Consider the following 23,798-nt stretch of genomic DNA (forward strand, 5'->3'; position numbering starts at 1 on the left):
CTGAAGTGCCTGCATATGCTTTGGAGGGGGTACCATTCACGCCTCTACCTATTCAGCATATGAACGGGCGTCATGGTCTGGATTAGGCCTGGAGTCCCTTTTCGAGAGGTAGACACTGTCATAGACAAGGAAGAAAGATACATATTCATTGAGGGCAGCCTAGACGGCCACCCCATCCTCATCTATGCCCCGAACGCAGATCAGGGAGCCTTTTAGGCCACTCTCTCCACAGTGCTAGCACACATGACAGGGAGGCCCTTTGGTGAAGACTATAATTGTGTCCTTGACCTTGATTTAGATAGGTCCTACTCCCCCTTGCCGTGCTTTTACCCTTACATCCAAGGGAAATGCTTTCGAAGCTGGGTACAACATTGATCACTATCGGACATGTGAAGATCCATTTATCCAAGTGCTTATCTGTAGTGCTTCCTCTCTGCGCCACACAACCTTTGTATGAGCTTGGATAGTTTACTTTGCTCCACCTCGTTCGCAGTCATAGACTACTTGGGACGTATCCTTTTAGATCACTACGCCCACATATCGACTTACAATGAGAGCCTCTTCGTCCTCCCATGCCGACTTGCTGCCTCCCATGAGAATGCCTGGAGGACCCAGTCTTTCGCGAGGGGCAGGGGACCCACATCCACAAATACTTCGCTGAAAACCTTAATATGGCCTACACTAGGGCACTTGAATGGAAAAACGAACTATGCAGCCCTCTTAGAGCGTTTTGGATGCTTCAACTTTACTGTACACATGGGCATGGTCCACAGGGAAGGTGATAAATCTGACCATCTCGTTCCTGGTTGGTAAGACAAGAGATCTCTGTGCACTGAATAACAGTGCCCAAGCAGAGTGGAATACTGCATGTGTTTCATACCTACTATTCGTCAATATGTCATGCACTGCCAGAGTCATCGTTGGCAAAATCGATTATCTTCTAATCAGGTCTCGATCTCCCACGCATCACATATGCTGCTAGGACTTCCCTAGATGACACAATCACAACGACGTATGTGGCACAGGCAATCCGAGAGCTAGCCCACAACAAAGCCTCTGCGCTTGACGGGTTGCACTAGAATACGCCACCTTTATCTCTATCGTAGCACTTCGTCTTGCGGAGACATTAAATGCAGCTCCCCACACTGGCGCACTTCCACTATCACTTCAGGAGTCACTTTTAGTCTCTATCCCCGTACCAGATAAGGACCCTACTCAACTGGCATCATCCTTGGTGCGGATCATACGATTTTGGGGGAAATACTCTCAGTAGATATGCCTAGATCCTTCCAGAACTCATACACTCTGATCAGAATGGTTTTGTCCTGGGGTGCAGTGCCGCCCAAAATATAAGACGTAGGATCAGCTACAGAGGCAATTTCGAAGTGCTGCCTGCCTCATACTAGACCTCGAGAAGGCATTTGACACATTGACGTGGGACTACCTCATCCTGGTACTGAGTCACATGGTAACCGGCAAACTGTTACTGCTTACACCAGATTGCTTTACACCAAACCTAGGCTCTTATTCCCTCACCCTTCCCAGTGTACCGGGACACCAGACTGGTTGCCTACCCTCCCTACTACTGTAAGCTGCTGCAGTGGGAGGGTCGAGCATGAGGTATACCCCAGGTGGACAGGACACATGCAATGTCCTTGTATGCAAATACTTACTTTTATAGCTACAGGACATCACATCTGACCTCTCCCCACTACACAACTACTTGAAAGAGTTTGCTAGTTTGCTTCTGGTAAGCTGGGCAAAGTTATCAGTTTGTCTGCTTTGCCCCTACCAGCTACCATGAGATATACTTCGCTGGTACAGAGAAGCGATTTGTTACCTGGGAATCCATCTTTATCATGCTCTGCTTGATCTCTGCGAGGGGGACATTTGAACCCCTCTGGCTGGCATCAAATTACAAGTGCATTTTTGGCAGAACTTGCCTCTAGCCCTAGTACGCAAGATAGCACTGGCAAAGATCTCGCTCGCCTCTTATACTATTTTGGGAACCTTCCGACAGTCCCGTCAAAAGCAATCTTTAGTGAGCTGATTCCCTGCTCTTTGTCCTCATCTGGAGTAACAAACGTCACTGAATCACCCTGAAAAAGTTGCACCTGCCAGTAGGGCATGGTGGACTGAGCGCCCCCTCCTTTGAGGCATACTCTCTGGCTGCTCAGCTACAGTGGTTGTCGTGCTGGACAGATGAGCGCTATTTTGGAGAAACGTGTGATGAGCAGAGTCTCCTACCACCGTCCACGGTACAAGGCTTTGTCCTGCCCAAGATTTTACCCCCATCCCCCAGGCCACTGCAGGTGGCTGTAGCATGTACCAATAAGGTCCGATTGTATCTCCTTACACATGCCTGCATAGGTATCGGTGCTTCCTCGGATAGGTCTCCCCCACTTTCCAGGCTTTTATTCATCCAGAGAACTAAAGACCTTTAACTGCTTATCACTGTGGGGAACCTATTAAGTGAAGGGCAGCTTCTCACCCTCTAACAGATTTTCATGGACCATGGCCTTTTGCCAGGCCAATTCTTCATCCACAGGCAGCTTCATACTTCCTGTTGGACGCTCTTTGGTACGCTGGCGGCAGAATCCACCACACATCCAGTGTCACAGCCCATGCTTATAATGGGCCAGGGATGCCACTTCATCACTTGGCTATACAAGGCTATTCCTGAGCTCACAGGCGTTCCTCTAATAGCGCTGCGACACAAGTGAGAAGACGATATTTGGATGGCGCTCCACGAAAAGGAATGGAAGCAAGTGCTGGAATTCCTCCATTTTGTTTCTTGAAACTCTCACTTCAAACAATTTGCACTTTTTTATGCTCGACAGGGTTTACCTCACCCTTGCCTTGTTAAATCAATATTTCCCTGAAGCACAGCATAGCTGTCCACAATGTCATACATCAGAGGCTGATTTAGACCATATGTTATGGCCCACTGGCTAACTACAGTGCCGGACAGACAGTGAAAAATGCCATACTGCAGGAGGCCACAGAATTGGCAAATATGGATACTTGGGAAGCATGTGCTTAAACAGTATAAAGTCTACACCTGCTTTGTGGCCCTGGCATTTCTCCTTGCCAAACGCATGCTCACACTCCAGTGGAAATCTACAACGGCACCACCAGTGGCTGCTTGGCAGGGAGCAATGCGCTAATTTGGGGGGGGACAGAGGAGCATGCCCTCCGTTACAAAGAGATCCGACACCTGCGCAAGCGCCCTATATTTCCCCCATTGAGCTACCCTTCTTAGTTCCTACAACATGTGGGGAATGATTATCTCCCCCTGTAAACCACACAGGCGATTTGTAGGCCATTTATGCGCTCTATGCCTGGATTGTGCATGTAGAGAGGTGCCCCTCTGGTATTTCGGCCTTTCCCAATAAGCCCCACTTCCCCCGATTTGCAAACCTGTGGGAAGGGCCTTGGACACCTCACGTACATGGATGCCTACAGACCACACTACTGCCTGCCTTAGTGGCCTCCGCTCACCCAGCATACCCAGATACATTCACAAGTCCCTTTCCCAATTGACCCAGCCTGCCACTGCCATCTCCCATAGTTGCCCCACTTTTTCCTTAGTTCTTTACTTTGCTCCTTGTTGACACCTTGCAACAGTATGACGATGGCATTCACCTGCCATTAGCAGCTCACCATCCTCGAGCAGTCAAAATCTGAACAGAAGCCTTGTAACAGTTTCAAGTTGTTTCATGCGACTGTGTACCAATTTGAATGCATATAAGGTGAGTCATGCCAGAATGTATATATGGTTGCTTCTGTTTCCTATGTTGTAAAACCTAATAAACACATTTAAAAAAGACAAGGGGGGCAGGGAGTGTCTGGTGGTGGATGAAAGAGGCAAGAGGTAGACTAAGCAGCCTTGGTATGCGGCACTGTGGCATTTGATAGAACCGGCTGCGGGGTTCTGAGCAAAACATTGGTCCGTACCACTTATTTGTTTACAAATTAGGCACAGACACAGACATTCGTAGAGCAAGTGACCTTGAACCATGGGCCCGGACACTGCAATTTTTGCCACACCCCCATACAGAAGGCTTGTGAATATTCCAACGTGCTACTTGTCATCTGAGGGTACAGGTTCCCTACACCCCAATAGAAGATATGTATGACAAAATATTCACCTTAGATTAGGTAAAATTAACCAATAGTTATTCTGTGAATAAAATCTCTTTTCATGATCACGCCGTATTCTTAAAAGGCAGTATTTTGTGCACAACAAAAGTGTGCTGCTAGTTTAATAGTCTTTCTCTTATTTTTACTGTCACTCACTTTGTGAGGCTGTCTTTTGTTTTATTGCCTCTGTCAGTCATTGCAACTAATAAATCAAAATAGTTGATGTGCAAGAGTAGGGCCATGTGAGTCCCACTGGATATTGGTCCTTAGAATTGGGATAGAAACCTTCCCTGGCCAAGATTCAGAGTTGAAAACCATAATGGTTTATTAAAAATGAAGAATCATTACAGACAGCAAAAAATAGCTCCCTTTAAATGTGCATCAGTATTGCATCAAGTAAACCAAATTGTGTGAGGTCATAACATAGGTTCACCTCCCAAAGCAAGACGATACTCAATACCAAAATATAGTGCAGCAAAGGACCAGCATAAATCTGCTCAGTTCAAAAGTCAAGGGTAGTTACGTTTAAAGCTGCAAGAGGACCAACATGAAGTCTGCCTCAGGAAAAAGCAAAAAGTCAAATTATAAATTAATTAGACTAACATGGAGTCTGCTTTCGTGGAAGCAAGCAGCAAGTGTGACAAATATATATAAATGCACTTACAAGGCACATTTCAAAGGTTTCAGACAGCAAAAAACCTAACACTCAATATGGTGAGAATGAGCATCATAGGTCTGCACTTACAAAGTTATATGACATGAACCAATGAACGTTGGAGGAATTGCGCTACATGAAATAGGAAGCAATTAGAAAACACCTACATTATTATTGGAAAATGGCCTTCTCTGCAGGGTCTCCCCCAATCTTTTTGCTTCCCTCTTCCATTTTTTCTGACCACTTTTGTTTTGGACATAAGAACTCTGAGAAATTAACCATTGCTAACCATTGCTAAAGTGCATGTGTTCTCAAATCTAAACATATTAACATGGCTCATACCCAATTGGCATATTTAATTGACTTATAAGTCCTTAGTGAAGTGCACAATATGTGCTGAGGGCTTGTAAATTAAATGCTAATAGTGAGCCTGCAATACTGCTTGTGCCACCCTCTTAAGCAGCTCCTTAACCATGTCTCAGGATTCCGATTGCAAAGCCTGTGTGTGCGTTTACACTGCAGATGCAACCTGGCAAGATAAACCTCTTGCCAGATTAAAACATTCCCTTTATATACACATAACCCATCCTAAGGTAGGCCCTGGAGAACCCAGGGGGCAGGGTGCAATGTATTTAAAAGGCAGGACATGTAGGTTTAGGTTTTACATGACCTGGTAGTGAAAAACTCTCAAGTTCGTTTTTCACTACTGCAAGGCCTATCTCTCCCATAGGATAACATTGGGTTTACTGTATTACATTTTACATGTGTAATTCCCAACTGTGAAGAGACAGACTCTTAAACTTTGGTGTCTCTGGAATCACAATTTAAAGTCCAAACTTATGGTGAATTCAAATTTGCCACTTTCAGAAAGTTGCCATTGTTTTAAATTTAGTTGTTTGTTGCCTGTTTCTGATGCACGTCTGGGGAGGGTGACAGCTGGGCTTTGTGTATGCTCTCTAGACAGCCACACACAATGGGAGCTTAGGCATGGGCCATCCTGGGAGGATGGGAGGGAGAAGCTGGACCCAGCCTCACTTACACCTGAATAGGCTGTGTCCTGTCCCCACACAAAGTGCTGCATAGCCCCTGTAGTGAGCCTGGAGCCAGAGCAGGAAGAGAGGACCTCTGTACACTTCAAAGTCTCCCCCACTTCAAAAGCACAACTGAGTATAAGTACTGGACTTCTGACACCACCAAGTATGTACACTTCTGGACCTGTGAAGACTGCCAGGAAGAAGAACTGCTATGCTGCTAAAGGACTGTCATTTTGCTGGACTGCTGATTTCCTGGACTCCTGCTTTGTTGTGCTGCCCTGCTGCCTACTATTCTCTTACCTTGGTGAGAAGGCCTGGACCTGTATCACTTAACCCAGAGTGACTCCAAGTGCTAGCTGGCCTCCTGATCTGAAGTCTCAGGAACATACAAGACTTCCATTGTACCTGCTTCTGCATCTGGGCTCTGCCATATGTGAGTCTGGCGTGCCAAGAGGTACCACAGTCCTTGTCCCTTGTGTGGATCGGAACCGGCGCATCATCTCATATTGCGTGGCCAGATCTGACGCATTAACCTTTGTTGCATGAATCGCTCCGATGCATCCCCTTCGGAACTAGCACTGAGCAATGCTTACCCCTGCCTGAGGTCCCCACATCTGTGTCGACGATGGCCTCAACTACAAGAACTCCACATTGTAGCCCCTGTGCTCATCAAAGCCGACACAACATTTCTGTTGCGCGGAAAAGAACCAGCGCATCGCTACCATTGCTAAGATCGACATAGATGCATTGCTTTGGCTGTGCTCCATATCTTTGACACCAATGCAGCCAGGATCAAGGTACTTTTGTTCAGCGGGCCTAACTGGGTCCCTGTATCCGGCCCACACTCCATTGCAGTTGGCCTGAACTTTTAACTTTGTCCCGGACCGGCACGACCAGATACCTCAAGAAAGCTCTTATTGCTTCTAAGTGCTATTTTGCAGTTTTTTAATTAGAAATTAGTATCTGAAGTTCTTATCAGATTTTTGTCGGTTAGGTCTTGTTCAATATATTAAAATACTGTCTTATTTATCTAACCTGCCGTAGAATCTTTTTTGTGTGGCGTTTTCACTCTTTTACTGTTTGAAGTGTTGCACACTTCATACTTTACACATTTCCTCTGAAGTGAAACCTGAATGCTCTGTGGCAAGCTGCAAGAGGGTGGTTGCAGGTTAATTTAGGGTTTGCATGCTTTTTTCCCTGACTAAGATTGTGGCTGCTGTTTGACCAGGGCTCATACCACAGTCAACAAAGAACCCAATTTCTATCATTCTGCATAATAATTGAGCTTCCCTTACCCTACAAACATAGGAAATGGCAGTGCACTATTGAAGCAAACAAAATACAATGAATGATCCATTTAAGTAATGATGAAGTGCAGCTGTGCTCTGGGCTACAGACCTCGAAATAGTTTCTTGTTCGACATATCTCCTGAACACCGCTTCCTTCCCGAAGAACTTCTACAGCACAATGAAAATAAAATCTATTTTGTTTATTTTTGAAGAAGAAAAACACAGCTAGAGACGTGAAAGCTCATTCAAAGAAAATAAAAACAACACTTTTACTTCAGCAGCTTTAAAATCGAAATTAGTGCAGGCAGGCTGAGGCGTAGTAATGTCACTAGGTCCTTGGTATGCTAACTTGAATAACAGCTGACTAATCATTGTTTCTAATTAATAAAAAAGTTCCCATGCCTCTCTTTTGGGTGGAGTGGACAGGAATGCAAAATTTCCTAGCTAACGTGCAGGAAAGTTTCAATTCTATTAAGGAGGCGGAGGCGAGGATTAGGCTGTCACTTTCTCCGTTTATTATACTCCAGCAGCCTTAAAAGTATAACCATTTATAAACAAACTCCATTTCCCATGAACACCAGGGAAAATGGAAACAAAAAAAGTCCATCAGTAACTGTCCAATGTTGTGCCAGGACTCCTCTTATCTTCCTGTGTTCGGCACTCTATCCTCCTCTTTCTTCCTGCGACACCGCCACAGTCCCTTGCCCGTTATTCCTACTTGCCAGCATCGGAACCTACGGCACAAGTAGACCAATTAAGCCACCAGCAAGTAAACTTTTATCCAAGTCAATCAACAGCACTGGACAAGGTAGTGACCATAAAAATCCACACAGCTTACAACAGCAGATTTGAGAAACACGTCATCATAAAGATTTTACTTACCATCTTAACGCAGATATTCTGGGAGGGTTCGAATGAAGATCGGGTGGGCTAATCCTCGCCTCCGCCTCCTTAATAGAATTGAAACTTTCCTGCACGTTAGCTAGGAAATTTTGCATTCTATGTCAGGAGCGGAGGCTTCTGATTAGGTTGGTTTAAAGTTTGTCCATCACCAAAGAAGCCGGGGACACCATCGGCTTAAAGTAAAATCTCTTAAAGGTGGAGTCTGAGGACCAATCTGCCGCCTTCAGAATGTCCTCTAGACGAGCCCCCAGGCAAAAGGCTTTAAGATGCCATCGCACCCCTCACTCAATGGGCCCCAAAACGGGAGATATCTATGCCAGCTTCCTGCATAACCCAGCGAACCCATCTCGCAATTGTAGGGGATGAAACCGCCCCATGTGGTTTAGTAAGAGCTATGAACAGTTGTTTGACACCCTGTGGGCGTATATCAACCGTTGCCACCTCGTAGGCCTTAAGTGCCCTAACCACACACAGTTTCGGGACATCCGGGAATGCAGGATAGGAAATAGAACGCAAGTCGCCCTTGGTGCGTCTAGAAATGTAGAAGGTGACCCCTTCCGGGGTCAAGACACGACCTGAAAGGTCCAAGGCCCTCACATCCGAGACCCTGCGACAAGAAATCAGGCAGAGTAACATCGCCAGCTTGGCCGAGATCTGCTTCCTCGACAAATATTTGTTAGAGGGCCATGCTATCAACAAGTTAAGGACCTTGTTTACGTCCCACAAGACAGAGTAGCGTGGCTCCGGAGGAACCGACAACCTAATACCCCGCAACAGCTTACAAACCAGGGGATGTTCCCCTACCGGGTGATTATCCAGAGGGGTATGGCCCGCCGAAATCGCCGATCTAAAAGTATTGATTGACCTGTATGCCAGCCCTTCCTTTCCCAGGGAGGCTAAGAAGTTAAGGATATGGACAATGTCTGCCCCCATTGGATCAATTTGTTGTCGCAGACACCAACTACTCCACCGAGACCAGGCCGACCGGTACCTCTTGTTGGTACTGTCAGCCCAGAATTTGGCCAGCAGCGTGGCAGCGTCCTCCGAAAGTCCCGGGACTTGCCAACGCTGCCTGTAACCCGCCTGGCCATCAGACACAGACTGCCTGTGGTCAACAGGCGGTGAGGGTTCCCTTGAGGATCCTGGAGGAGATCGGGAACGAGGGGAAGAGGGATTGGAAAATCCCAGGAAAGTTCCATCAGAACTGGAAACCAGGCTTGCGACCTCCACGTCGGGGTGATCACCACCAGATCCGCCTGCTGCCTCCTCACCTGGGTTAACACCCTCATGATCATCGCAAATGGGGGAAACGCATAACCCCTCTCCTTGCTTCAATCCTGCAGAAATGCATCCACTACCGCTGCTTGCGGGTCTGGGCACCAACTGAAGTAACGCTCCAGCTGGGCGTCCAGACGGGAAGCAAAGAGGTCCACCGAGAATGGACCCCACCTGTCCTCGATCGCCCTGAACACATCGGGGCGGAGTTGCCATAGGCTGGTGTCCCTCCAGTGACGGGACCACCAGTCCGCAACCTGGTTGGATGTGCCGGGAAGGTGCTCCGCCGACAGGGATATCCCGTGGGACAGGCAATACTCCCACAGACTGCGGGCCAGATCGGACAACGCCCTGGACCGGGTGCCCCCGAGACGGTTGATGTAGCGCACTGCTGCCACATTGTCCATCTTCAGAAGGACACAGCACTGAATCCTGTCCTTCGTCCAGCACCGCACCGCAAACGAGCCAACCATCAACTCCAAACAGTTGATGTGAAGGGCCTTTTCTGCGGATGACCATACTCCGCCTGTAGAAACCGCGCTGCAACGCGCCCCCCACCCTACACCACTGGCGTCCAATTCTATTACCAAATCCGGCTTGGAACCGAAGATCGCCCGACCGTTCCACGCATCCATATGCTCGATCGACCAACTCAGCTCCGTCCTCGCCTCGTCTGTGAGGGGGACAACCTGGGAGTAAGTAAGACCCTTGTGCAGGTGAAAAGCCTTGAGGCGTTGAAGGGCCCGGTAATGAAGAGGGCCCGGGAATATCGCCTGAATGGAGGACGATAACAGACCTACCACCCTGGCAAGGTGTCGTAACAAGATGGTTGGACGCGCCAGAGTTCGCCTCAGCTCGTGTCTGATCTTGGATAACTTCCGGGAAGGCAGAGACAAGGTGGCCTTCCCTGAGTCTATTAAGAACCCCAGGAACTGCATCCTCCGAGATGGGAGAAGGTCCGATTTTCCCTCGTCGATAATGAAACCGAGGGATTCCAGAAGGGTCACTGCCCTCTAAAGATGGATCAGCAACCTCCGCGGACACTGATTCAGGAGGAGCATGTCGTCCAAATAAATTATTAAACGGATGGCCTCCGACCGGAGGCACTCCACCACTGGATTCAACACTTTGGTAAAGCACCACGGAGCGGAGGACAGTCCGAAAGGAAGGGAGGCAAATTCGTAAATCTGCTGACCCCACTGGAACTGCAGAAAGCGCCTGTGAGGGGCGAAAATAGGAACCAAGAGGTAAGCATCCTTCAGGTCCAGTCGGACCATCCAATCCCCTTCCAAGAGCAGGTCTCGCAGGAGGTGAATACCCTCCATCTTGAAATGTCGATATATGAGCCAACCGTTGAACTCCTTGAGATTTATCACCGGACGATAACCCCGTCCTGTTTTTCCACTAGAAAGATATTGCTCAGAAAACCCCGGGGGTGGAGCTCCGACTGCACGATGGCACCCTTCTGAAGTAGATCTGCGACCTCCCTGTCTATCAGAGAACATTGGTCTGGTGTGAAGGTTATGGGTCTGGGGTGGGAGGACTGCCTGGGAAGTCCCGAATACTCTATGTGGAACCCTCCGACCGTCTGTAAGACCCAAGCGTCCGAGGTAAGCAAAGAGCAGGCGGGAAGAAAACCCTGCAGCCTGCCCCCCACTCTCAAACCCTGCGCATTCTGAATTCTCACCTCTTTGAGCATTGTAGCCGCCATCTCCTCTGCCTCTTCCACCCCGGCGGCGGGGGCCTCTGGTTTGGTAAAAGTTTCCGAACTTGTCGGGATCCTGGTACTGACCCCTGTGGGAGTCGCCCTGCTTGTAGGAGCCTCTGTTATAGGGTCTGCCGGTCGAGCGCCCCCTCCCACGGCCGGCTGCGCCAAAAACACGAGGGGTGAAAATACGCTTCACAGACGTCTGGGCCTTGTCAAGGGAGTTGAACGTGTTCACGAACTTGCCCAATTCCTTAACAAACGGGTCCCCGAAGAGGTTACCGTCTGCTAGCGGACCCGCCTCAGATGTGGCCAGTTCTCCTAACTTCGGGTCAATTTTTATCAATATAGATCTCCTTCGCTCCGTGGAGATTGCCACATTCGCGTTCCCGAGGAAAATAATCGCTCTCTGCGCCCACCCCGAAAGCGTCTCCGGGGAGATTAGAGAGCCCGAAGCCTTTGCATCTTCCGCCATATCTAACATTTTTGCCAAAGTCCCCGCCGCGTCCAAGAGCTTATCTTGGCACGCCTTCCAAGACCGATCGATGCCCTTCTTGGGGTCCTTCACAAACTTCGTTAAGAAGGTGGACATCTTGGCGTCAATCTCCGGTGTAACCGTGACCTTACCCTCCAAAGTGGGGCGCGGGCATTCTGCCCAAAGGCAGCTGCGAACCTCCTGATCCAAAGGCTTACGGAGCCTAGCCGCCATATAGGCCGCAACTTTGGGGGCGGGGACCCATTGCGACGAACGCGGGTGAAGCAGTTCCTCCGGATTAAGCATATCCGTGCTGGGATCCGAAGGGAACGGCTGAGCGGGTTGGGAGGGAAGCCACGAGGTCTCTGGGTCCCCATCCCCGTCCGAGGTCTGGGGGGACTCATCCCGGTCAACAGAAGCATCATCCTGACCCCCCGAGGCTCCAGTCGGCGCCTCCTTCGAGGTTGAAGGGGTTTCCACAGTTTTCGCGTCCAAGAACGCCGTTTTCAGGCGTGAGAAGGCATCCGAATCCACCCCGGTGTCCGACGAGCGCTTCCGTTTAGGATCTACGCTCGTAGATGGTTGGCCTGGAGGTAAGGGGTCCGTCTGCCCCGAAGGATCTTCCCTCTGCCCGAGGGGTTGACATTGAGCCTGTAGCTGTGAGATTTTCTTCTCCAGTGGCGCAACCACTCGCGACACGGCCTTCATAATGGAGGAATCCATGACTTGACAGAAGTGGTCGTCCACCGGCAGATACATGACCTGCTCGCTCTCTTCCTCCTCGTAATATTCCTCATATTCCATCACTGGTAAACCAGCCTTGAATCACTTAGGGGTTGACTTATGGACAGGCCCTTATAATTGTCCACACTCAGTGGGGTTAATGGCAGAACGCTGGGACCCAGCAGCCTCTCCTATGAGGTAACGTGAAGTAGCCTGCCTGGGCCGGTCCCAATCTCAGAGCAACTGTCTTACCTGCAGCGCGGGTGTTCAGGCTCCAGGCAGGGGCTCTGACAAATGAAAAAACTTCCTAACGCTGCCCATGCACAAAAATAATCATCCCCCGTGGCGCGCGTTAGTCAGGGTGAGCCGCGTTTATTTCCGATAGCGGGACCCAACGACTCGCGCCCACCGGGGGGTAACGCTCCGAGGAGCGGCAGCGAAGGACGCGCGGTCCCCTAGCGGCGGGAGGCCGCCCGCGCGCAGAGCCTGTCAGGTGTCAAGAGCCGCGAAAGGAGCGGAAAACGCTCCCGCGGCGTCAGCGCAGAGCACAAAGGCAAACCTGAGGGAAAGACAAACGCGCGTTAACCCGCACTACCCCGCACTGACCAAAACGATTAGCAGTAAGCACAGTAATAACATGAAAACAAAAGGCACTCATCTGTATGCTGCTGGAGGAGCGAAGAAAGAGGAGGAGAGAGTGCCGAACACAGGAAGATAAGAGGAGTCTTGGCACAACATTGGACAGTTACTGATGGACGTTTTTTGTTTCCATTTTCCCTGGTGTTCATGGGAAATGGAGTTTGTTTATAAATGGTTATACTTTTAAGGCTGCTGGAGTATAATAAACGGAGAAAGTGACAGCCTAATCAGAAGCCTCCGCTCCTGACATAGAATCGTGGCTACATGGTGCAGTGTAAAGCGAGCGTGGCCGTTGTGGTGGATGCACTGGCCTCCTTGGAGGTGGGTTTGAGCCATCCACATGTAATAGCCCATTAATTTGCCTCCCGAATCCTGGGCTTTTCTGGTATTTCTCATGGACCATCCCATTTTTAAAGCACACCATCCACGGTATGTTGAAAAGGCTCTCAACTTAGTCTGGGTAATGTGTTCAGGGGGTTGCAGCAAAGTGAGCCTCTGTGTTGAAGCTGTTTGCAGACCACTAGGAGGGTCTTTGCTTTTTTCCTTCCTGTATTGTCTAACACAATTTGATTCCAGGCAGCCTAACTTGCTGCTTGCCGTGGATTGTTTTTCTCAAACAGACTGAGGCTGAACTCCAGGGCTGCCTCTCTCCAATGGCGTTCAGACTAGCAGCCACCCCTATAGACTCCCTGAGGTGCGACTGCTCCTCTCTACTTCCTGAGCCCATCCTTCAGGTTTGCCTTTATGTTGCTATTCAGTGACAGTTGGTGGGACAGGCACTCCATTGCCTACTAAGGTGTGAGTCCATCATCACAAAAGGAGTAAATGTAACATGTATCAGTTCATGAAGACACTGTAATAAGACATCTGAAATGTCCCTTTTCAACTTTGCTCTCTAAACCATTTTTTTCATAAAGTATTTTTGTAATATTTGGTAACACTGCAAGTAAAACTTAGCACGAGGCAATTCATTAACAAAGAGCACTGATGGGTCCTTTTTTGTTTTTTAAGTCCTATGTGGATATGTGGGAGCCAAAATGTCTGGTTGGCTGGAGGGATACCCTCAGCTAGGCAGAACTACCACTTCCGTCAAGGGCAGGTGATTACTCTTGATTACACTTGCTGTATAAACCGTACTCACCATTGGGTAGCTTGGCACTGAGCAGTCAGGCTTACTACAGAGGCAGTGTGTAAAACAAAGGCACAGCAGCCACTCGCTATCAATGCACTTAGCGTCACTAAAGACACTTCACATAGGATGCATCTAAAAACGTTTATATTCAACGCACATATTCAATCCTTATAACATAGCCTTCATATACTTCTGGGCATAAAACACAATTGGACATATTACCAGCAGTACCAGGCCCACTTGTCTTGTTATGATATCACTAGTATGTGAACAATTCATAATCTAACCCCCATGCCCCCAATTGAGAGAGAGCATCCTTATGAGGTGCACAATATCAAATTATGTACATACACAAGAATAGAACACTTTTTAGGAGCACCACGGACTGAAGGCACACAGGAAAAATCCAATGTGAAAAGGTGTTATGCTTTTGGCCCCAATCAAAACATAAGGCGGCACCGATGGCCAGTACCTTGAATCACACGCTGTCCACACACAATCACTGCCACTCACACACATGCAGTCCACACCACTACGCGGTGTGACAGGTATCAGCCAGTCTGAACAGATCCCGCTTACACACACATACGCCCTCAGCACCCAAAAGTGGTGCCAGTGGTACCCAGCAGGTAAATTTTTCACCCTTTGCAGACTCAGTGGTCTAAGCATCTCTCCACCCTCTGGTTCACCCTGATTGTCCTGTACCCCTGGATGGAAGATAACCGGCCCCACATCCCAGACACAGGGCTGCACGTGGCCAAATTTACACTTGGTCTGGATCCTCGGCAAGCAGGTGGGAATATGTATCAGTTTTAATTAGGAGGTAGACGTAAACAGCCTCTTATGAAGTTCACCCACAGGTCTCAAAACAAAATGGAGTCAAGCAGTCTCTTCACCCGCTTCCTAACTTTCTCTGAAGTATTTCTTCAATTCGGTCAATCTCTTTCTCTACTAACTGGCTCCAAGATGTCTTCCGGAGAGGCCAGGTCTGGAGAGGGCAGTTGGTCCGCCTCGAAGGGAATTACTAATGAATGAGGAGTAAAACAGGGTCGTGCCGAGATGATACGAGCACAGCATCTGGTGCGTGTAGATATGAGTCGCATCAGGCACTTCAGATTTCAAACACGATGAGTTGCAAATTCCGAACCTCCCAGGAAAGGAGGCACAATGACCGGTGCACATCGAGTGGGGTTGCAATAGGCAATTCCGGTCACACACACAGCGAAGAGTTGCAATTCTGTACCTCACTGAAATCAGATGCATGATGATACAGGTTGTACCAGACCAGTTCGGTCACTTGCAGCCAGATTCATCATTGTAAATTGCACTTGCAAAGGGCCAGATACTGAGAATCTGGCCCTTTGCGAGTGCAATTTTTGCATTTGGGATTCATCATCCCAAATGCAAAAATCGCCAATAGCAAAATCGCAAAATTTGCGAGGAATTGCATTTAAGGAATCTCTATTTGAGATTCCTTAAATGCAATTCATTAACCATTTTTAATTTGCGAATTCGCAATTTTTGGCCGCTATTTACCGCGAAGTCTGACTTTGTGGTAAATAGCGAAAAATTTGAAAAATGCACTTTAGTGCATTTTTCTAAGTTGTATGTTACACACACACATGTCCTATGGACATGTGTGTGCGCAACATCAGTCTACATTTTCATTTCAGGGGTGCTACAGGGTGTCCTTTGGATACCCCTGGCACCCTTGAAATCGCATCCTTATTTGCAATTAGCAAATTGCTTATCGCAAATAAGGAATAACTCCCCATTCCTATGGGCCTTTAGGCCCATAGGAATGAATGGGGAGTTATTCCTTATTTGTGATTAGCAATTTGCTAATCGCAAATAAGGAAGCTGTAGGAATCGCAATATCTTTTACGATTTCTACATGAATCCCGTTTTGCAAGTCCTTAATAGCGATTCCTTAATAATCGCTATTAAGGGCTCGCAAAACGGGACAATGATGAATCTGGGGGATAGAAACAAACGCAAGTTCAGCAGAGCCACAGGAGGTAGACTGATGCACTACTCCGGGTACACCCCACCTCCGAGGGTCGCACCCTGTGAATTGGACAGGGTGCGACCATGACCATGCAGTTGGCGTGCACGAGTGAAATGTGGCACGATCGACGAAATGGACTACGTGAGTTCCCACAACAAGGGAATTTGCTCATCACCACTAGATGCTTAGGAGTGTTGCAGTCCTCGCAGTATGGGAACCTCAAGCCTTCATTGTGGGTAAGATTTCTGGGGCTTCGTACATGGTAATCCGGTGTCCAGACACAAGTCTTAGGTCCACGCTCACACCACGCTACCAGTTCGGATTTAGTATACTAAGTGGGCACTGGAGAGGATACCGCTCTCCAGCTGTCACAGGGATGGTGGAGATCTTTGATGTACCTGAGATCTCCAAGAGAACAGGAGGCCCGCAATTAGGTCCTTGGAGAGCACACTTCAGGGTGCCACTCTTCGGCAGGGCCTTGGCCCAGGCCATTTTCTATCCAGAAAGTTATCCTCCATGTGGACAATATGGCCCTCAGACAATGTGCACCACGTAGTCCAGGTACTCCAGTGCCACATTCCCACAAGTGTATCTCAACCTTTCGCTGAAGGATTGCACCCGTAGTTATACTGTCATGTGTCTTTGAATTTGGGGTGGTTTAGGGGTTTTCCCTTTGAACCACAGATGTCTCGCCTGTCTACCATGGGGCCTTGGAATGCAGATCGTAAGCTTTAGTAGGGCCATGATCCGGCCCCTAGAGGCTAAGTGTCATAGCCTCTATCTTCAAACCAATTTGGCCCTTAAGAGGTCTGACTTTCCCATGGGATGCCTATTGTTATACCTGGCACCATTGGTGTGGGTCTCCCTTCCATTTTTCTGCTGTTGCCTCTTATGTTTTTGCTGGTTTTAGATGCTTTTGGGCACTGTGTTAGAGAGAACAAGGGGCAGCGCTCTAGTCTTGCGACGCCTCCCGCCCTCCCAGGTACAAAAGGAGCCCTACACCCGCGCACATTATTTCATTGTGCATTGTAATTGTCCCCTGAGGCGGAAAGCCGGGGGTTAGGCTAGCGCTTGGTAAAAAAAAACGAAGCTAACAGTTTTTTTTTTAATTGTGTGTGTTTCACTGAAGTTTTACTGGAAGATTTCTATTTCCTTTTTAAAATAAAAACGCTGTGTGTGTGTTTCACGGGAAGACTCGATTTCCCTTTAAAACGCTACACTCACCTGCGCTCCTGCACCTACTCGATCCCTGGTCCTTGCACAGCGATTTACAGCTGATGCACCGAACTCAGGGACGGAAGCCTTCTTAGAGAGAACAAAGGGCAGCGCTCTAGTCTTGCGACGCCTCCCGCCCTCCCAGGTACAAAAGGAGCCCTACACCCGCGCACATTATTTCATTGTGCATTGTAATTGTCCCCTGAGGCGGAAAGCCGGGGGTTAGGCTAGCGCTTGGTAAAAAAAAACGAAGCTAACAGTTTTTTTTTTTTAATTGTGTGTGTTTCACTGAAGTTTTACTGGAAGATTTCTATTTCCTTTTTAAAATAAAAACGCTGTGTGTGTGTTTCACGGGAAGACTCGATTTCCCTTTAAAACGCTGCACTCACCTGCGCTCCTGCACCTACTCGATCCCTGGTCCTTACACAGCGATTTACAGCTGATGCACCGAACTCAGGGACGGAAGCCTTCTTAGAGAGAACAAAGGGCAGCGCTCTAGTCTTGCGACGCCTCCCGCCCTCCCAGGTACAAAAGGAGCCCTACACCCGCGCACATTATTTCATTGTGCATTGTAATTGTCCCCTGAGGCGGAAAGCCGGGGGTTAGGCTAGCGCTTGGTAAAAAAAAACGAAGCTAACAGGTTTTTTTTTAATTGTGTGTGTTTCACTGAAGTTTTACTGGAAGATTTCTATTTCCTTTTTAAAATAAAAACGCTGTGTGTGTGTTTCACGGGAAGACTCGATTTCCCTTTAAAACGCTACACTCACCTGCGCTCCTGCACCTACTCGATCCCTGGTCCTTGCACAGCGATTTACAGCTGATGCACCGAACTCAGGGACGGAAGCCTTCTTAGAGAGAACAAAGGGCAGCGCTCTAGTCTTGCGACGCCTCCTACCCTCCTCCACCACTATATGAAGACCAACACCTCCCGTCCGCGCAGCGGGCGGGCGCAGCGGGCGCGCCGGCGGCGCGCCAAAGGCAAGCCCGTCTGCGCCCGTCCGCGCCAAGGACGCGACAGGCGCAGGACACTCTGGACCCTCTCTCCCCTCCCTTCTGTATCAGGCAAGCGACCTTCATGCTTTTAATAACACAAATTCTTGTGTCTGCACCACGAATATGACTATGATTGTGGGACCCTTCACTTGTAAAAGTTGCAAGTGGACCTCCCTCGAGCCCCTTGTTGAGATTACAGTCCCGCCTACCATCATGCGCACAGACATTCCAACTTTCAAAGGTGGACTGATAAATGCACGTTCCATGGGTGCCCATAGTCAGGACATTAATGAGCTCATTCTGGAACAAAATCTAGACTGCCTTCTCATAACAGAGACATGGCTCACGAACAGCAGTAACCCAGACTTAGCAATAGCCCTACCTGACGGCTATACTATTGTTAGGCAGGACAGACCGAAGGGAAGAGGAGGAGGTCTTGCTTTGGTGTTGAGAAACCATATAAAATGTCACACTCTTAACTTAGACTCTCTGCAGGGTTCTGAGGGGATTGGATTCTCCATCAAATTAAACGGCACCACCTCCTTCTCAGGAGGACTAATCTACCGCCCACCAGGATCCACAACTAAGTTTTTAGAGTCACTGAGCGACTCCCTAGGCCAGCTCCTTCTCCGTTACCCTCATTTCACACTCTTGGGAGATTTCAATTTACATCTGGAATCCAATATAGACACCCAGGTGCTTACCTTCCACCAAATTCTGGAGATCTTCAATCTACAGCAAAAGATAACCAAACAGACACATCAAGCAGGTCATATCCTGGATGGGATATGTTCGAACTTTCCCCTTTTGAATGTCCACACTCCCATTCCACAAATTTGGACAGATCATAGTCTGATACCCTTTAACATCAAAATAACACGCCCCCCTAACTCATCAAAATTGAATCAACAGGCAGTAAATAGTATAAACTGGACTAAGGTCGAAGACAGTTTTAAACTTCGACCGATAATACAGAATCAGACTCCTAACCTGTCTGGCAATGTAGAACTAGACTCAATACACTTCCATGACTGGATGCAGCAAGAGATCACACAACGTGTTCCACCAAAACATCCCCGCAAAATGGAAAAAAGAGGAAGGAAGAGTGCCCCCTGGTTTACACCAGAACTAGCAGAGCTCCACTTAGCATGCAAGAAAGGGGAACGCAACTGGCGCAAAACCTATGATTCGGCCCACAGAATCCTTTATGTACAACAGAGGAAAATATACCTAGCCTCTATTAAAATTGCTAAGAAGGATTACTACACTAATGCTATAAGGGAAGCAAAACAAAAACAAAAAACATTATTTTCCATCGTAAAGACCTTTACGCACCCAAAATTCCTACAGCCAGAAATTCCACCCTCCTTAGAGCTCTGCAACCAAATTGCAGACTTCTTTGTGGAAAAGATCGATCTTATACAAAAAGATTTCCCAATTTCTAAAGTCGACCAGCCCTTAACTCCCTTTCACCAAGGAACAAATATAACTGATAATCTTAACACCTTCACACCAGTATCGCTCGACCTCACCAGGGAAGTAATTCTCGCCTGCAAATCAGGTGCCCCTTCTGATTCGTGCCCCCCACGAATTCTCCATCAGGCAATAGAAGTGGTCAACCCTTTGATAAACAATATTGTAAATACCTCTCTTAATACAGGCATAGTCCCTCGCCAATGGAAACAGGCAGTCGTAAAACCACTAATGAAGAAACCCAACAAACCCCCCACAGAGCTGGCCAACTTACGCCCAATATCACTTCTCCCAGTTCTGGGCAAGATTACAGAACAGATGGTACATAAAGAACTAAAAAGGTACGTGGAGACCAACAATATTTTGCACCCTCAACAATCGGGTTTTAGACCTAGCCACTCCACAGAAACGGCCTTGATCGAACTCTCCGACTCCATAAAAATCCTGCAGGACCAAGGAAAGAACGCCGTCCTAATCCTATTAGACCTCACAGCGGCATTCGACACCATCTCCCATACAATACTGATAGGGAGACTTAGAGATATCGGAATCTCAGGGGTAGTACTGTCATGGATTACCTCTTTTCTGACGGAGAGATCACAAACTATCGCTCTAGGCCCTTTCCTATCTAAGGAAAAAAAGATCATGTCAGGAGTTCCCCAGGGCTCTATTCTGAGCCCACTCCTGTTCAATATTTACATGGTCCCTCTCATTTCCCTCATTGAATCATACGGCATACTGGTAACATCGTATGCCGATGATACTCAGCTCATTGTTCCTCTGGAGAAGAACTCTACCAATGCTGAGCTTAACCTTAAGAACTGTTTGAAGGATGTGTTTCTCTGGATGGACAAAAACCATCTTAAATGCAATGTCAGTAAAACAGAGATTCTTCCTATGGGAAAGTCCCAACATTTCTGTCCCAGCAAATGGTGGCCTGAAGACTCTCCTGTTCCCCCACAAACTGTGACATCAGCAAGAAACTTAGGGGTCTTATTCGACACCGAGCTTTCATTTGACCAACACGTGAGGAATGTCGCAGGAAGTTGCTTTAGCATCATTAAATCCCTGCCCATTGACTCACGAAAAGCCGTCACTGTAGCCCTAATCCTAGCACGCTTGGATTATTGCAATGGCCTGATGGCTGGCGTTAAGAAAACTACACTAAAAAAACTCCAAAGTGTACAACACGCGGCAGCCAGACTGGTCCTTAAATTGCCAAGAAGATCCTCAGCGTCAGCTGCCCTAAAAACCTTACATTGGCTACCCCTCCACAAGAGGATCTTATTCAAAATCTTGATTGTTGCCTTTCGAGCTTTCAATGGCGTCGGCCCGAAGTATCTTACTAAACGTTTCCCCCATTACACTCCAACTAGGACATTACGATCAGCAGGAGAAAACCTCATTAAACTGACCAAATTCAACCTCAAAACAAAGGGGGGTAAGACCCTAACCTTCTTATCCTCCAAGGCCTGGAATGCGATGCCCAAACACCTTAGACTGCTCACTCAGGAAAAACAGTTCAGGAAACATCTGAAAACCTGGATCTTCAGTCTTCCAGATGAGTACGTAATGACAGCCATCTAACCCAAAACCCGCAATTGTATGCACTTTGTTTTACTAGCGCCAAGATGCTCCTTCCGGAGCGATAGTTGCGCTCTATAAATAACCAATACAAATACAAATACAGTGCACTGCTTGTGCCCAGGGCTTGTAAATCATATGCTGCTGGTGGGCTTGAAGCACTGATTGTGCCACCCACTGGAGCAGCTTGTAAAGTGTGTCTCAGGCCTGTCATTGCAGAGCCTGTGTGCATTCTGGTACTGCCATGTTGACTGGGCATGTGCACCCACTTGCCAGTCCCTAAACATTCCCTCTTATACATATTAGTCACCCCAAGGCCAGGGTGCATTGTAGGTAAAAGGTAGGACATGTCCTGATGTGTGTGGCATGTCCTGATAGTGAATTACAGCCATTTTCATTTTTTAACTTTTGCAAGGCTACCTGTTCCCCATAGGCCAGACTGGGCCGTTTGATTATAACATCTTATAACCCTAACTGACTCAGGGAACCAGGTAAAAATTCGAGTTTAGTCTGCCTGAACTCAGAATTATAAAATACATATTTTAGTGAAGTTAGTTTTAACATTCTGTGTTTGAAAATACCACTTTTAGAAAAAAGGTATTTTCTTGCCGAACTGTCCAAGCCTGCCTCTGCTAGGTTGTGTATTCCTTGTCTGGTTTGTGAGTGACAGGGGCTGGGGGATTCCAGGAGACAGGGTGCGTCAGCACAGGACTGAATAGACCCATCTGCATGTAGAGTGGTGAAAGGGGAGTACCTGGGACCTTAATAGGGCTGCTGTGCATGCCTTCCACAATTCTGGCTCCACCTCCTGTGGTGCATCTGTTGTCCCTGGCCTACACTGTCAAAGGAAGAGAAGGAGTGCTGTAAACAAAGTGCTTCAGGACTGAACAGAATTGATTTGGACTAGGCACAGACACTCTCTGCCTTCAGAGACAAAGGATTTTGGTGTATAAAAGAGGGGACCCAGACCCCAGAACTTTAGATCACTTCTGGGAATCAAGACGAACCTTTGCTGAGGAGAAGAACCGGGAAACGGCAGGAGGAGACTACCCCTATGCTGCGGGTTGTTGGGGTTGGCCAGCAGTGGTTGCTTCATTGCCAAAGAAAGGAGAGAAGGACTGAGTGTGCTTTCATCATCTTGAAGACAATCTCCAATGGCTTGAATTTGAGCTTGCCTCCTGCCTGAAGTCTCAGTGAAACAAGACTTCACCCCTTCTGCTTGCCTGCATCTAGAACGTTGGTTTTAGCTGCTGCAGAAGGAAACTGCAACACAGACGCCTGCGAGCGACGCCGTCTTCTGCATTGAAGCCGTGAGCGCTGCTCCGACTTGTACGGTAGACCCGACACCGACCACGGTGCAACATCAACCCCTGCGAGAGATGCCGTAACCTGCCAGAAGCCGTGAGCACTACTCCGACTTGTGCCGAGGTCCTGGCGCCTTCAGCTGGGTCGCATTCGACTCTGAAGCTGACATCTGCATCGCGGAGCCGATCCTCGACTTGGGTGACCGAGAATCCTTCGACAGCACAACATCGTTGTGGTTTTGACTCCATTGTGACGTCACCTCCCCGATGCAGAAGGAACCATCATCCCACCTCCCCATGCGCTTCAGTAAGGAACCGAGTCTACACCTCCCCAGGGGTCGTAAGGAACCGACTCCGTGCAGCACCAACGAAATTGCACCTCCCCAACGCCGTGAGCTATCTTTGTTTTTCATCGCTTTTCCAAGGTACTGTTCTTTGAGGGTCTGTTTGACTCTGGGCCAGATGCCGCGCACCTCGCGGTCAGCGCTGTACTTCGGAATTTCTCCTGTTACGACGTTGTGATAACTCACTTTGGAGTTATCTGTTGCTAGAGACTGATTTTAAGTGAACAACCTATTTTTAAGCATATCTTGAGTACAGTATTGTAGATTTTTGTCGTTTGGTCTTGTGTTAAGTCTATATAAAAATACTTATTTTTATAATACAACCTGTGTGGTGTCCATCTGTAGTGTTGTCACTGTATTACTGTATGTGTTCACAAATGCTTTACACATTGCCTCTGAGATAAACCTGCCTGCTCGTGCCAAGCTACCAAGAGGTGACTAGGGGTTATCTTAGGATTGTCGCCCCTTACCAGAAGCAAGGATCCCTATTTGGTCAAAGGTACCTACCTCTGCCAACTAGAGACCCCCAAATCTAACACCTATGTTTTATGGCTGTCGATTGGGAAATGCGCAGATGTGCTCCCCCCCAACCCATGGTGTCCACTGTAGCCAGACACCACGGTCCTGAATTTCTTGGAGCATATAAAGGGTTTGGCACGGTGAATCGATTGATAAGAAACCTAATAAGGCTGCTCCACTTCAATCCACCATTGCAGTTCGAAGTATTGTCAACCCCTTCCCCATATTAGCCTATGGGAAGAGCAGGCCTCATAGGTATTGAAAACATATATAGGTATATCTCACAACCTGGGCGCATGTTTGCTATTGTGCACCCCGAACTGCGATGGCAGGAGGGACACACAGTTCCAGGCACCAGTGGTGCCAGTGCGCCCGCCCGAACCTG

The 23,798-nt window shown here is 48.1% G+C and overlaps 2 protein-coding genes across 6 annotated transcripts in view; one reads left to right on the plus strand and one right to left on the minus strand.

Moving 5' to 3' along the window:
• The window catches only part of LOC144773613 (transient receptor potential cation channel subfamily M member 2-like), a 1,994,366-nt gene that overhangs the window by 361,363 nt on the left and 1,609,205 nt on the right, over positions 1–23,798 (plus strand). The window lies entirely within an intron of this gene.
• Positions 7,614–13,073, minus strand: LOC144773614 (uncharacterized). Its single transcript, XM_078658757.1, has 2 exons — positions 10,987–13,073; positions 7,614–7,855 (listed from the first exon to the last, which is right to left on the minus strand). The coding sequence occupies exons 1-2, from the start codon at positions 12,281–12,283 to the stop codon at positions 7,836–7,838; spliced, it is 1,317 nt and encodes a 438-aa protein (XP_078514883.1). The 5' UTR covers positions 12,284–13,073; the 3' UTR covers positions 7,614–7,835.

Source organism: Lissotriton helveticus, chromosome 8 (genome assembly GCF_964261635.1).
Source record: "Lissotriton helveticus chromosome 8, aLisHel1.1, whole genome shotgun sequence".
Classification (NCBI taxonomy): Eukaryota; Metazoa; Chordata; class Amphibia; order Caudata; family Salamandridae; genus Lissotriton; species Lissotriton helveticus.

Excerpts from the sequence above, each read along its gene's own strand:
- LOC144773614 (XM_078658757.1), bottom strand. The coding sequence starts at position 12,283 with ATGGAATATGAGGAATATTACGAGGAGGAAGAGAGCGAGCAGGTCATG. Across the intron at positions 7,856-10,986 it reads CGGCTACAATGCTCAAAGAG|GTTCCGATGCTGGCAAGTAG; the intron begins GTGAGAATTCAG and ends CTTGTGCCGTAG.